Below are 15,695 nucleotides of genomic sequence, written 5' to 3'. Positions count from 1 at the left end.
GAAGGAGGTCCATAGACCTTGGCCATGAGGCCCAACGCAGCCTTAAGCGTGGAGCGGTCCGACCTCTGTGCGGACCTGAAGGCCGCGAGTGCGTCGTCGTCCAACATGGCAGGCAATGCCCGCAGCGCCGTAGCGTCGGACCAGGCCGACATTTCTTGATGCGCCAGAAACCTGCGTTGGAATGCGCCCCAGTCCCTGCCTTCCGCCTTGAAGGCTGTCAACGTGGGAAGGCGCTGCTGGAAGATGAAGTCATCCTCTGCCATGTGGATCCTCTCCGCCGCACCGTCGGTCTGCAAGATGGCGGCCCCTATGGCGGGTGGCTGATGGCGGTCCGTAGCGCGCGCTGATGACGTAAGCGGGCGCACTTGGAGAACTCCCGCCACGTGTTGCTCGCCGTTCCCGCCAAAAGATGTCCGCGTGGTTGAAATGGCGGGAACTGCCAAGTCATTTTGGCGGGAATCTGCGAGGCGATCCTGTTGAATGTCCGCCGACGTCCCCGCTCCTCCCGACGTGGTGATCTCCGCCAGGATGGACGCCGCGGCGAGTAGCAGCTCTGCCAGACGGGAGTGCGCCTCGCGGAGTCCGGCATCAGCCCCCAGCCGCTCGTCGGGCGCCCCCGGTGGGTCCTGCGGCGTCGGTATCTCCCCATCCTCTCCCCCTGATGCCAGCTGGCCCGAGTCATCGAGGTTATCCTCGCGGTCAATCCCGTGAGTCCGACGAGTCTTCCTTGTATCCATGCCTGGAAGACTGTTTCACTTCTGACGCCAGTTGAAGTATTCGGAATGACGGCGGGAAACCACTTGACGGGTAGCACACTTTATTAAATCTTGTCTTTCCACAATAACACGTGTGGTCACTATTTCTCACACTACACACTCCACTTGACACGTGTGGTCACTACAACTCACGCTGCACATTCCACTTGACACGTGTGGTTACTACGGCTCACGCTGCACGCTCACGCTACACGCTCACGGTGCACGCTCACGGGCACTCCAGCCCCGTAGCGTCCGTGGAGCCTACAGACCCACCCCAGCTTGGGCGTGGGTCACGACCTCTGGGTCCCGCGGGCCGGCCCTCACACGGACATTCGGCCCCGGGTCCCAAGGTCCTGCCTCTGAGCCACACAGGGCCCCGGTCCCCACAAGGACAGCGGGACTAGGTGCCTCAGGGCCCTATCTCTTCCTCCTCCGTCTTCTGTCTTCACTGGTCACCAACTCCCCGCGCGCCCGCGCGCACCGCCCCATATAGCCTCCACTCCCGGGAGACGGAGCATATGCGGACCGCGACGTGAGCACCCCCCTAGTTGACCAATCCCCACGCGCTGCCACACGATCCCCTCGCTGTCAGCGCGCGTCACCGATACCCAGCCAATCACCGCCTCATAACCCATGACCCCGCGCTGACCCATGATCCTTCACCGTCAGCGCGCGTCACCAACACACACAGCCAATCACTACGCGCTGGCACACGATCCTTACCCCAGCGCGTATCACCACTACACTTATAATGGCTCCAGAGTGGGCGGGGGAAAGGGGCTGCGCGAGAGACAGGAGGAGAGAGAGGGGGTGGGGCAGAGATGGGGGGGCGGAGATGGGAGGGGGGAAATTGAGACAGGGGGAGAGAGAGGGGGTGGGGCAGAGATAGGGGGGGAGGAAAGAGGGGCAGAGATGGGAGGACGGAGGAATTGCACATCGGTACACCCATCAGAAAATGGGGGGGGGGGAGAAGAATGGGGCAGAGGGGGTGGAGCAGAGATAGGGGGGAGGGGTAGAGATGGGAGGGGGGGAATTGAGACAGGGGGAGAGAGAGGGGGTGGGGCAGAGATAGGGGTAGAGATGGGAGCAGGGAGGAATTGCACCTCAGTACACTCGTCTCGGTTGAAATTGTGTTTGTGTCTGTATATATGTGTAGCTTCGGAAATGCACATCTTATTGTATATGTTTTTGTCCATGATGACCGTGGCATTACCCTTGTCGGCTGAGAGAATGACGATATCTTCCCTCTTTTTTAATTGAAACTAAAAGCGCTCCTCACTGATGGTTCTGGCTGGTATCTTAGCGCTTTTGAGGGTTGCAGCGATTTCAGATCTTGTTACATCTGCAGCGATGTGTCCCAAACCCTTAAGGGCTACACAGAGGCGTAGCTAGGGGGGGGGGGGGCAGGGGGGTACATATGTCCCCGGGCGACAAGGTAAAGGGGCGCCAAAATGAGGCTTACAACGTTACATTATAACTTGTTGCGGCGGGCGCGGCAGCCTGAAACTACTGCACAAATCTACACGTCAACCTAAAAGTTTATATATCCCGCCACACACAGCCTACATGTCATGTAATTACATTTTGGTATGTGATTAAACGGGGGGGGCGCCAATTTTATAGTTCGTCCCCGGGCACAAAATATCCTAGCTACGCCTTTGGGGCTACATCGACCTGAGCAATGTCATCAATTGGTATGTGTTTGGGGGTTAATGCAAATGTAGTGGTGATACGCGCTGGGTGTATACGTCGTGTGCCAGCGCGTATGTACGGGTGTGTGTGTGGTGACGCGCGCTGACGGGGAGGAGCAGGCGTCAGTGCGCGGGTGGGGGTAGTGCTGCTGATTGGCTGTGTGCCGGTGACGCGCCCAGAGGGAGTGATCGGGTAGCAGCGCGGTGTGATTGGTCGGGGAGTGGAAACACGCGCTGAGCGGAACCGGATCGTAGAGATAGCGCGTGGGGATTGGGTAACTGAGGAGCGGTGCCGACGTTGAGGTCCGCATCCGCTCCGTCTCCCGGGAAGAAGAGGTATATAAGGTGATGCACAGAGGAATACGGGGCAGAAGTGGAACCATCTAAGAATGAAGACGAAGGTGCAGAGATAGAGCCCGGAGAGGAGAGTAATGGAGAGTAGAGGAGAGTAAGGTATAAGTGTGTAGCCAGAGAGAGAGAACGGTCTACACGAGCTGAGTACTGTATAGTGTGTAGCCAGAGAGAGAGAACGGTCTACACGAGCTGAGTAATGTATAGTGTGTAGCCAGAGAGAGAGAACGGTCTACACGAGCTGAGTAATGTATAGTGTGTAGCCAGAGAGAGAACGGTCTACACAAGCTGAGTGATGTATAGTGTGTAGCCAGAGAGAGAGAAAGGTCTACACGAGCCGAGTATGCATACGGTGTAGCCAGAGAGAGAGGAAGGTCTACACGAGCCGAGTATGCATACGGTGTAGCCAGAGGGGGAAAGCGCCGTTGGTACGTTCACCCCTCCCGACTGAAACCGTTCTCGCCTCCATATGGCCTCCCCTTGTGTCGTGATGGCCGGGCGTGTGACGTGACCGGCGACCCAGAGGGGGAAATGTCTCTGCCTGATCCGCACGTATTTTCGCCTGATCTGCTCCCAGGTGTCTCGGAACTGACAGCTGCCGATCACCGGCGGCCGGATCTCCGCGGCGGGGCCGGCCCTTTCAGGCCCGTTCCGCGCCGTCTGGAGCAGCCGGAACCGCCGGACGGTCGTCAGTGTCCCGCCCCATACGACGGACCAGCCAGACGGACTCGCGCCAGGTCGTGCTACTTTGCATGACCTGCCTCGTGAGGAGTCGGGGCAGTTGGAGCGCCTCGTCACTGCGTGTAGTCGCAGGGACGTGGGGCGCGTTCGTTTTTTGGAATTTGCTCGTATCGTCTTATTGTTGACTTTTCGTGTTCATTGTCAATCTGTACATAGTTATTCTTGTTGTTGTTGTTGTTATGTTACGGGGCACACTCGGGGGGTTACGGGATTTTTTTTGTTGGTTGTCGTTTTATCGTCGCGGTTGGTTGTTGTTAGCAGCCGGGCCGGCTGCGAGCTATGTGGGAGGGGGTGATGTAGTGGTGATACGCGCTGGGTGTATACGTCGTGTGCCAGCGCGTATGTACGGGTGTGTGTGTGGTGACGCGCGCTGACGGGGAGGAGCAGGCGTCAGTGCGCGGGTGGGGGTAGTGCTGCTGATTGGCTGTGTGCCGGTGACGCGCCCAGAGGGAGTGATCGGGTAGCAGCGCGGTGTAATTGGTCGGGGAGTGGAAACACGCGCTGAGCGGAACCGGATCGTAGAGATAGCGCGTGGGGATTGGGTAACTGAGGAGCGGTGCCGACGTTGAGGTCCGCATCCGCTCCGTCTCCCGGGAAGAAGAGGTATATAAGGTGATGCACAGAGGAATACGGGGCAGAAGTGGAACCATCTAAGAATGAAGACGAAGGTGCAGAGATAGAGCCCGGAGAGGAGAGTAATGGAGAGTAGAGGAGAGTAAGGTATAAGTGTGTAGCCAGAGAGAGAGAACGGTCTACACGAGCTGAGTACTGTATAGTGTGTAGCCAGAGAGAGAGAACGGTCTACACGAGCTGAGTAATGTATAGTGTGTAGCCAGAGAGAGAGAACGGTCTACACGAGCTGAGTAATGTATAGTGTGTAGCCAGAGAGAGAACGGTCTACACGAGCTGAGTGATGTATAGTGTGTAGCCAGAGAGAGAGAAAGGTCTACACGAGCCGAGTATGCATACGGTGTAGCCAGAGAGAGAGGAAGGTCTACACGAGCCGAGTATGCATACGGTGTAGCCAGAGAGAGAGATGCAAAGTCTACACGAGGCGAGTGGAGAGTGTAGCAGAGGCGCAGAGTCTACACGAGGCGAGAGAAGAGTGTAGCCGAGGCGCGGAGTCTACACGAGGCACAGAGAGCCAGCAGCACAGAATCTAAGAGAGTCAAGAGAAGCGTAGGGTGAAGAAGAAGAGGTCACGAGTTGTACCGTTGTATGGTGACCGCATTGTGAAGAAGAGAGGCCACGCGTTGTATTGTTACAAGTCAAGATTTAATAAAAGAAGTGTGTTCCCGTCAAGGAGTTTCCTGCCGTCATTTTCCAATACTTCACAAAGTTCAATCCTTTAGCCAAAACCGACTTTAGACCATCGGAGATTGGGCTATTACTCAGATTGGTAACAACCTTGTCAAGGTCTAACTTTTTAATGTGTGGATCTGGTTTCTTCTTGGAAAGGAGGTTGAATTTGGAAATCAGATCATTTTTACATTTAGCTGACATTGTAGCGGCTGATAAAGCGGTCATGTTATCTACATGTTCCCAATGAGATGTTGACCTTTTTTCTGTCAATGTTAAGTGTAAATTCAAGAGTGTCTTATCTGCATGATCCAGTTCAGTGCGGATCAGTCTAATTCTCTCAGAGATCAGGGCCAAGCTAGCTCTAAACAAAATTCGTTTGGCATTGGAAGATGTGACAGCAGCAGAGGTCAGTGTGAATGAGATCGTTATTACCTTCGAGTCGCGGCATCGCTTCAGAAATGTGAGTGACTCGATCAGATGAGCTTTCTTGTCTTGGAGTTTGTTAAAAGATCTTATGGTTATGTGGAAACCCTCCCCGTAGAGGCGGTTAAATTTTGACTTAAAATCATGTTGTGGTATCATGTTGTGGTATTGCACTGCCACTCAATGTTGCTTTTCACACCTGTGGCGTACACTTGCACAGGCAATTCGTTTCTGTGACGCAACAGCTGTCAGAGCTACAGTTCAGATCCCAAACCCTGTGCCACTGCGAAGATCAACAACACAGTTTGCGCTTACTACGTGACAAAGCACGCATAAAATATCCATGATTCTATCCCATGTGATAGCCGGTAATGTCCACTAAAACTCAGTTCTTCAGTATCACATTCCTTTCTCTGACACTGTTGTAATTCCTCTTCATTTCATCATTTTGATCGCGGTCCGCCTTCAATAATTCCGCAGGATAGACGACATCACGCACATCCTGTTGCGGCTTCCCTTCGTGTCGTCGTCGTTGACTCAGCAGTGGTTCTGCTCTCTCGTTGCCCGCACGATCCGTGCGGTGCCGAGCCGAAGAACCGAGTGTGAATGTTTACCTGAAGACTCGTCACGTGAGTAACTACAATATACATCGAGCGTGTCTGTCTCCACACACAATACAAGTACTGTGCTGAATCATTTACACATCGCATCAGCTATACCGCCTTCTGTGAGTTTCATCTTATCAGCAGTATTGAATCAACGCAAAGCAAAACTCGAGACCGGCTTTGACAGTCAGGGTCTCATCAGCAGTCAGGCTTGCTGGAACCAAAGCTGGCGATCTGCTGGATGTCTCCAAGCAATGACTGTTAGACTTGGGTCCACATATTGGGGGGGAGGGGTTTTGGGGGGGGGGTTGCGGGAGAGGAGTTTAGAGTTGGAGGGGTTTAGGGTGGGGTTTTGGGGGCAGTTTGGGGGGAGGGGTTTAGAGGGGGTGGGGATTGGGGGGGGGGGGTTTTAGGGGGTTGGGGTTTAAGGTTCAAGTTCAAGTTCATTTATTAGGTATAGCCCTGTGAGCCATTCGGCTCTTGAATCGGGTGCAACCGCAACAAACAGAAAACAAAAACATGAACAAGAAAACATCTTAAAGTGACTGTGCAAACAGAAAATCCAAGAAAAGACAGCAAAATATTGCAGAAAAAGCACCGTACACCAACACTGTGTGCAAAAATCCCAATGGGATGCAAGTCAAACAACAACAACCACAAGACAACAAAGGTGGGAGAGGTTTAGGGGGGAGGGGGGTTTGGGGGCGGGGTATGGGAGGGGGGGGTTCGGGGGGAGGGGTTTAGAGGTGGGTCGGGTTTTGGGGGAGGGGTTTTAGGGGGTTGGGATTTAAGAGGGAGGGGCTTAGCGGGAGGGGTTTAGGGGGAATGGGTTTAGGGAGAATGGGTTAAGGGGGGAGGGGTTTAGGGGGGAGGGGTTTAGGGGGAGGGGCGCGGTGGGGGTGTCACGTGGTGGTGGGGGTGAGGGTGACGTCACTGCGCTGCGTTCCGCGCGGCGACTCAAGATGGCGCGCGGCGTGGAGGAGGCGCCGCCACAGCGGCGGGAGTGCTGCCGCCGCTGCTGCTGCCGCTGCTGAAGCTCCGGCTCTTGTGGCTGTCGTGGCCGTGGTCGGTAGTCGCCGCGTCGCTGTCGGGGCTGTCTCAGTGTCAGCGGTTGTTGTACATCAGTGGCGACGTCACGAGTACGTGGGGCGCAGAGAGCTCGGAGAGACCGCGCGGCGTCACCGCCACCAGCAGCAGCAGGAGGAGGAACTCGCGGCTGGCAGCATGAAGGAGGAGGAGGAGAGCGGGGGCGGCGAGCGCGGCCCGCAGGGACACGGCACAGTCATCACCACCGCCGTCACCACCACCCCGACCTCCACCAGCACCGCCACCTCCACCATCATCGCCGCGGCTTCGCGTGGCCGCGCCTGCAGCCCCAGGGAGCCCAACGCGGCCGCGCTGGCCTCGTCGGGCTGGAGCCGAGTGCGGCGGCGCTTCCCGCGTAGCGCCACGGCGAGCGGGGCCGCCCTGCAACACCACCAGCACCACCAGCAGCACCACCAGCAGGGTCACTTCCTGCAGCAGCAGCCCCAGCAGCAGCATGCGGCACCGCACTGCAGGCCGCGGGCGGCGCGCCTGGAGGCCCGCGAGCGCGAGTGGCTCCGCGCGGACCGCGGCCGCGGCTGCGTGCGGCTCCACGGGCCCGACGGGGCGAGCTGCGGCCGCGCGCTGCTCTGCACCGAGGCCACGGAGGCGCGGGAGCTGCTGCGCATGCACGAGCAGCAGCAGGCGCAGGCCAAGCACAAGCTGGACCAGCGCCTGCAGGTCAAGCCGCAGCAGCAGCAGCAACAACATATGAAGCAGGAGTTGCAGCAGCAGCAGCAGCTGTTGAAGCAGAATCAGGTGCAGCAGATGCTGAAGCGACAGACTCAGCAGAGACGCCAGCAGCAGCACGAGTCCGTGAGCCCCGTGCGCGGGAGGCGCTCGGACGAGGACAACGACGAAGGCGAAGAGCAAGAAGAGGGAGAGGAGGAGGAAGAGGAGGAAGTGGAGGACGAGGAGGGCCAGGAGGAGGAGGCCGCGGCGACGCGGCGGCAGAGGCCGGCGCTCTACGTGCGGCTCGTGGGCCACGAGGTGGTCCGCAGGGTGGGCCCCGGCGAGCGGCCCTTGCGCCTGCAGAGAGACTTCCTGGAGGCGCTCGGCTACGCGGAGCCGTGGCGCCTCCAGGAGGAGGGCGCCGCGGCGGAGCTCGCAAGCCTCTTCAGACTGCACCTGGGTGGGTACCGCGCGATGCAGGCCCCCCTGGGGCTCTAACGAGAGAGGAGATACAGAGGAGGGGGGGGGGGGGTCTGTTCTTTTTCTTTCGTATTGGCTGATGTAGATGCAGAGCGGTCAGATACGAGGTGGGCAAGCCAGACCAGCGGCGTCAGGAGTAGCGGAGTGTGTCGCAGCGACTTCACAGAGGGGGTGGTGATGGTGGCAGTGGTCTGGGTTGGGTCAGGGTCTGCGAAATATCAGCGCTTGTGTTGGGACCTTCAAAGATGTGTTTGGGGGACCCAAGTTCACCCTCCGTCGCGGTCTCACTCTCACAGTGCCCCCCACACAACACCTGTACTGCCCTCTCCCCCTTCCCAATCCAAAAGGAGCTGTAGCCGGGGCTTCTTCTGGCATGGAGCTGAATCCGGACCTGGAAATCTTGTGAAACTACTGGAGTTACTCTTTGGTTCTTTCGGTAAAGTCACATAGAAAGAAAATAAATTAAATAATTTATAGAGTACGACGTTTAGATTGAAACAAGCAACCGTCATCAGGTAGAACTAAATTTGAGAGAGAGACAAAACACAGACACGGAGACACACAGTCAGACACACAAGCAGAGAGAGACACAGAGACACAACATAGACACATGTCTATGTTTATGTTGTGTGTCTTTCTCTGTGTGTCTGTCGTCTCTCTCTGTGTCTATATTTATGTTGTGTGTCTGTCTCTCTGCTTGTGTGTCTGTGTGTCTCCGTGTCTGTGTTTTGTCTCTCAAATTTAGTTCTACCTGATGACGGTTGCTTGTGTTGCAATCGAAACGTCGTACTCTATTATTTAATTTACTTTATTTCTACGTGATTTTACCGAAAGAACCAAAGAGTAACTCCTGCAGTCACGAAAGCTTCAAATCAAGTTTAAACTACTGGAGCTTTATAGCTCATCGGATTCCTTCAGTATGAGTAAAGATTCTGAGTTATAGGTCCTGTGCGCTGTGGGGAGCGAGAGAGAGTTGGCAGAGCAGTCGATGTGAAGTGATGCGCCTTACAAACACACCGCGTAGCTGTGTAAACCACTGTGGAAGGTAGAGAGGGTTAAACCTGATACTCAGACGGTTTGGGGCGGGAGTAATGTCTGCCTTACGGTAATAAGGTCAGAGCTGGGCTTTACCACATCAACTGGAAAATAAGCGTCTGGCTTTTGAATACAGGTGCGTGCAGAGGATGCTATCAATGTAATGACAGGTGACAGAGGAGAAAGCTACATGGAGGGGGACAGAATGTGTGAACGCTTATTTTAGAGGTGCGCTGGAAAAAGAGAGGAGGTTGCGTGACGAGTGTGGAACGCGCTTGGTGGAGGAGGGGGAGGCAGCCGCCGATGCGGGCATTGGGGCGGCACCCACCAGAGGTCGAGGGGAGGTTGCTCACGGGCACCACACGGCGCCTCGTCAGGCGTGGAGCCATCGCCGCGGTGGCTATGAGATGTTATCTCCCTCGCGCGGTATGCAGAAGGTCGTTGGTTCAATCCCGACTCTAACGCCTGCCGCATATTTGGAGTCTGCGTGTTCTCTCTCTTCCCGTGGTCGCGTGGATTTATCTCCGGGTCCTCCAGTTTTTCCCTCTACATTTAGAAACATGCGTTTAGAGTATTTAGTTGCTTTATACATTTCCACATGATAAGCCACTTCGTTGAGGTATCAATTGTGGCCAGGTCGCTTCTGAAAAATAGTTATACTTACCTGGTAACATAAAAAATAGTTTAGTTCAGCTGCATCGGCCATGATGACCTCTTGACCTTCACGTCGTGGGGGGGAGGAGGAGGCTTCGCTGACCGGAGTTTTGCTGATTGCTAGATTACGGAGTGGCCTCGGCTCGTGGTGTGAGTGTGTGGGGGGGCCGGTGTCGAGTGGGAAAAAGCTCCGCGACCAACCCACCCCGTGCCTCCCACTGCCCCCAGCGGGGCCGCACTGGGCGCAGTGTTGCTGTGTAATCGAATCCTCGGCGAGGGTTAACGGGGAAGGCGTCATCAGCCCGGGTTACGTAAGTGGCTCTTTAATTTGTCGCCGTACGACTCGAGTGCCGTTGGCTATGAACGGAGCTGGGGACGCGTTCTTTCGTTGCGCACGCATTGCCGCCGCGTGTCTGCAGCGGGAGTTGAACTGTGGACTCTGCACTTGCCTCTTGGCCGTGGGGGGGGGGCGTTCCGTGACGGGCCCATTCTGGTCACCCGGTACAGAGGTCAGGTGCAGTCACCTCCCCAGGCCCTCCACGCCCTCAGCTGTGTCACTCGGCAGGCGGGGGTGGGGTTGTACAGCCGAAGCGCCCTGCTCGTGAGCTTATCAGGGCATTTATAATAAGGGGAGGGGGGTGGAAGTGAGCAAGCCACGCTTAACTCCTGGCTTCTCCGTCGCAATGGCTTTTCTCGGCTGCTGGCATTGACGGCAGTGTAATCGGAGTGATGTCGACATGCATTCCCGCACAGCTGCCAAGGCCACAGATAATTGCGCCCCGCAGCACAGTGCGTAGAATCCTGGCATTTAAACGCTGCCGCTATCACGTTTACGCCGCGGTGTGGGCACGAGATGTCTCGGCCTTCGTAACGGCGGTGTGTGGCATGGAAAGCTCCCAATGTTTAAAGGGCTTAATGCGCGCCCCTGTGAGCTTAGGTGCGTGCCAAGGCGTTGTGCACGCACTACGGTAATGTCACCTGACATACGGGCACAGTGACGCTGTTTGCTGTACCGAAATCACCTCCACGTGTGTGTATTGCTGCTACTCTCGTTTCTCGTCATTTACAGAAAGTATTCGTTTTAAGAGCTTAAGCTTGTTTGGAAACATGTGCGGCCAAACGTTATTGCGCATCATTGTATGCATTAATTCTACACGGATCTCTGTAAGCGGCTTTTCAAATGAGAGCAACCAAATTACATCATAATCAGTCATTTTCAGGGTGAAGGGAGGTAAGCAGTGCAGATGTGCAAGGATGAATTCTACATTTGGTATTTTGAGTGAGGATTTGGAGTTTGAAGTATCTATTAGTTTTTTTTTTCCAGCAGGGAAGATGAGGAACATCTTTAAAAATAAAACAGTTCAAAAACGGACATGAAGGAGCCACAGTTGAGAAATTAGAAATAAATTTACTTCTCAGAATGAAACCCCCGGATTGTCAGAGTTGTCTCTGGCCTCGGAAAATTCATCACAAGTCGTGATCACAGGCTAACGCGATGTAATCGGAATCGCCAAAGAAAGGACCAAAGCTAATTACAGGCAAAAAACAATGCACTTAGCATTGAAACTGCAGTTCAAGTGGGGGGAATTTAGACTGCTTCCAAACAACAGATTAAGATAGTGTAGCCAGAAAAGGAAAATCATTAAGTAATGTCACCAAGTTAAATAATAATACAGTTGACGTGTTCCAGAAGGGGCTTGATGTGGAAAGTTGGGGGCAGAATAATACAATTTAAAACCAGCTTTGTGAAATCGCAACGTGCATGTCGCAGAAAGAGATAGATTTTTTAAAATTCCAAACAAAGATGGAATGTACAGATGTCTGTAAAACCATTAAGGAAAGAATGTGTAAAGGAGTTGGAGAACGAAACTTAAAAAGATTGACAATTTCAGTGTGAGAGCAGAAACACGGTGGGGGGGGGGGCGATGATTGGCAAATGACAAATAGTGCCCATTAAAAAAAACTACTTGGGATGACAAAGCGTGAAAGGATCACAAAACTGGTCGGAACAACTCTATGAAGATGTTTATATCCAAAAAGAGGATGACATAAACTCGTGCACGGGGAGCGAGGAATCGCCGGACTGTGAGTGATGTTGCCAATGCGGGGAAGCCTTCATCCTGCAGCGGAGAGAAAATGGCTGATAATGACATCCATCTGTGCATTAGCAGCACATAAAACACATTTCTCAAAATGCACCTTCTTTGGCAGTGGCAACGGCAAACATATTGCTCAACTCCATATTTAAATGTGGAGGTTTTGCATTTTTTTTTTACTGCTCAGTAACACTTTGAGAACGTTTTCACCGAAGGATGCAATCGTATATTTCAATAAGAAATATACGTGAAAATGTCATGAAGCAACGTAGATTATATACCAATGCAGACATACTCATCACATACACCCAAAATCATTAAATGGATTTACCTCTGTAACATAACACTTTCTCTCCAGCTCGTGAAGGTGTGAATGCAGAGGCGGTTTGTCAAGTGTTATACATTATAGTTTATTCTTTAGAATTTGCTCTGGTGTGTGGCAATTTGGCCCTTTATATTCAGCTGATTTTATTACTCAGACTCTGCTCCAGTGTCTTAGTATTTAATCATAACCTGCGTGTGCTGCTTCCAGCTGGTGGAGACTGCTGTTCAATGGACAGGGCCGTAGCTTGTCTCGCAACCAAGATAGTGTTATGGATTTAGCTGCATTGGTAAGAGGTAGTATGCACATAAATGTGATGGTGGATAACACAAACGAGCTTCATGGGATTAACCTCCATACACAACATTCACGAAGTGGCGCTGCTGCTTCAGGCTGCTATTCAGTTTCACCTATGTTTATATCAACAGATGCACCCACAGAAACACATTGTAGTAGCAACGTGTATGCACACAGTACGAATCACACCCATGCCTATAGGGGCAATCCATTTAGTACTTACGCATAGGAAACGGGGTGGGGGGGGGGTGCCTCGATAATAAGTTGTCTTCATTGGCCTTCAAATTAGATAGTCCGGCGGTGGACTATCTGTTTGCTTAAACACGTCAATATTATTCATCCTTGATCGTTTCTGCGTGGATTAAATATCTATCGTCCGTTCTATAGGATTCGGGGGGGTGGGGTGCGTCAAGCATACGCACACACGCAGGTGGGGGGGTCAGTGTAAAAAGTGTGCGTACAGGGAGGGGTCAAGTTTTGACAGATTTTTGCGTACGTACTAAATGGAAGGCCCCATACTATGCAAATAATGCCGTGCACATACATTTCCTGTCTCGATTGCAGTCACGAGAATTCACATACCTATATGCGTAAGACCTACAATAAGTCCTGCAGCATTCAAACGATATTTCCACACGTTCATAGATCTGGCACGTACCCCAGATTCACATTAGAGACTGTAACATCTGCACACATTATTTATATGCTTGCATGCGTCACACTGCTCTTTTCCGTCACGTGCTCATCTGTGAATCCAATTAGCTGTGAGCCAACGGAGCTGTGGTTCCTCGCGTTGTTTTGTGAATGCAGAAGGATTTGCAGATAACTCGGGTGTCGGATAAGAATCGAGTTCAAATGTGGCTGCCAGCATGCGCTACATCTCATTTGCTTTTAGTCGAGAGGGAAGGGGCCACGGCAAACAGCACCGAGCGACGGAGCACCGCATACTGCCCAATGTTGTGTGGGCCATGGCCGGCTCTCGTGCCTTGTTCAGCGAGGGAGTGAGAAGTTGTGCAGCAGCCACGGTATCTGCCGCCTCGTTTTTTCAGAGCCGCGCAGTTGTGGGGTGTCACCTGCGCTGCGTAGAGTATTGAACTGAGCGTTATGACCTGAGCTTGTATTGTGCTTTGTGAGTAGTGAGCTGAGCGGGTGATGCGCTCTGTGAGTAGTGAGTTGAGCGGGTGATGTGCTATGTGAGGAATTAACTGATCCTGTAATATGGTTCGAGACTAATGAGCCGAGCATGTGAACGCTTTGTGAGTAGTGAGCTGAGGGTGTCATGTGCTTTGTGAGTAGTGAGCTGAGGGTGTGATGCGCTTTGTGCGTAGTGAGCTGAGGGTGTGATGTGCTTTGTGAGTAGTGAGCTGAGCGTGTGATGCGCTTCGGGAGTAGTGAGCTGAGCGTGTGATGCGCTTTGAGAGTAGTGAGCCGAGCGTGTGATATCCTGCATGAGTAGTGAGCTGAGCGTATGATGCATTGCATGAAAAGTGAGCTGAGCGTGTGATGTGCCATGTGAGTGGTGAGCTGAGCGTGTGATATGGTGTGGAGCGACCAAGGGTAGTGACTCAGGTTAAATGATCTGCAAGTGATTGCGAAACTAAACATTTATTTTTTACACGCGGGAAGTACCTGGCATTGCCTGGGTGAAAAAGACAGACACACACATCGACTTACAGACATTGACCCACACACACAAACACAACAACAACAACTGCCATTCGCCACTAAGTGGCGGTGACATCACCACGACGCTTGTGCCAGGCCATGTGCACCTTGAGGCCACGTGAAGTGTCGAACGCCCGCTGGCAGGAGGTCACGGGGCAGACCCAGGTGCCAATGGGTCGACTGACTGAGATGACTGGCTGATGCACCACCTGTGCCCCCTACTGTGCCAACTTTCTGTGCTTTAACCACCCGGCGCTTTGCTTTTTGTTGTGAGCGTCGCTCCTCCGCCCTCTTGTTGTTGGAGGGCGACTGCCTCCAACTGCCCAGTAGCGTCCTTCACGAGCCTCCTCCACAGAGGCCGATCTTGACACCGCTGGTACCAGTCATCGGCAAGTCCACTCAGCTCCACATCCTCCTGTACCACATCACTCCATCTCTTCTCTAGCCCGTTCCGCGCCCGTTTAGCCCCCTCGATCCGGCCGAACAAAAGCTGTTCTGGCATGCGGTGATTGGGCATGCGAAGCTACATGGCCCAGCCAACGCGGCCTTGCCTGCCGGAGGTGCTCACCGATGGGACTTTGTCCAGATATTTCGAGGATTTGTTAGCTCACACAATCCAGCCTGGTTAAACCCAGGATTGATCGTAGGCAGGCCAGCCTAAACGTTTCTAACCGGCGAAGATGTTCCATTAGAAGGGTCCACGTTTCACAAGCATAGAGAATGAAGGGAATGACTGGCCGAGAAGACCCGAAGCTTCGTGCGGAGTGACAGACCAGGTAGCTTCCACACAGCGTTACGCAACCGATGAAAAGAATGCCACTCGACTGATTCGGAGTAAGACCTCTGCTGTTAAACCGGAGCCGGTCATGAGCACACTGCTCATGTATGGGAAACTCTCCACTCTCTCCACAACTGCCCTATCACCGATTGGGAGTTGTGGGGGTGGAGTGCCCGATGGTACAAAATACCCAGGCAGGTGCTTCGCTTTGGTGGGGCTGATGGTAAGGCCCCAACTCTTAGTGGCACACTCCAGTTTCAGCAGCAGCACCTCCAACTCCTCCTCTGAGTGAGCTGCAATTACCAGGTTGTCGGCATACATAACGTGGTTGACTAATAGGGAGCCACCCCTTGACTGCACCTGGGCATCGCTCAGCCTCCCATTGACTCTGTACCAGATGGAAATTCCTCCGGTACAGCTACTGAAGGCTTCAGGAAATACGTGGCCGAAATAGATGTTAAATAATGTTGGAGCCAGAGGACATCCCTGTTGCACCCCAAGGTGTACAGGGAATGGCTCCCGGCTACGTAGTCTCCTCAGCGTGCCTAGCAAGGCGATGTTGAATAATCCTTGCCAGGACCTTTCCCGGCACACTGAGGAGTGAGATGCCCCTGTAGTTGTTACAGTCTGTGCGGGGTCCCCCTTCTTAAAGGGTTAGATCACGTTTAATAGTTGTCTGCACACAAACATGATTAGTGTAATATTTGCAAGGTGATTATTTAAATAAATGGTTTTTATCAAC

The 15,695-nt window shown here is 53.5% G+C and overlaps 1 protein-coding gene across 3 annotated transcripts in view; it reads left to right on the top strand.

Moving 5' to 3' along the window:
• Nucleotides 1–6,826: 6,826 nt before the first annotated feature.
• Nucleotides 6,827–15,695, top strand: part of LOC144936949 (PH domain leucine-rich repeat-containing protein phosphatase 2-like) — a 90,907-nt gene continuing 82,038 nt past the window's right edge. For all 3 annotated transcript variants that reach the window (XM_078864192.1, XM_078864191.1, XM_078864190.1), the window contains exon 1: nucleotides 6,827–8,086. In XM_078864192.1, the coding sequence (XP_078720318.1) occupies nucleotides 7,096–8,086 (991 nt within the window). In that variant the 5' untranslated portion in view covers nucleotides 6,827–7,095. The remainder of the gene's footprint in view (nucleotides 8,087–15,695) is intronic.

Source organism: Lampetra fluviatilis, chromosome 17, assembly GCF_964198595.1.
Source record: "Lampetra fluviatilis chromosome 17, kcLamFluv1.1, whole genome shotgun sequence".
NCBI lineage: Eukaryota > Metazoa > Chordata > Hyperoartia > Petromyzontiformes > Petromyzontidae > Lampetra > Lampetra fluviatilis.
The sequence above is the reverse complement of the archived record's forward strand: the minus strand, read 5'-3'. Positions and strand labels throughout refer to the sequence as shown.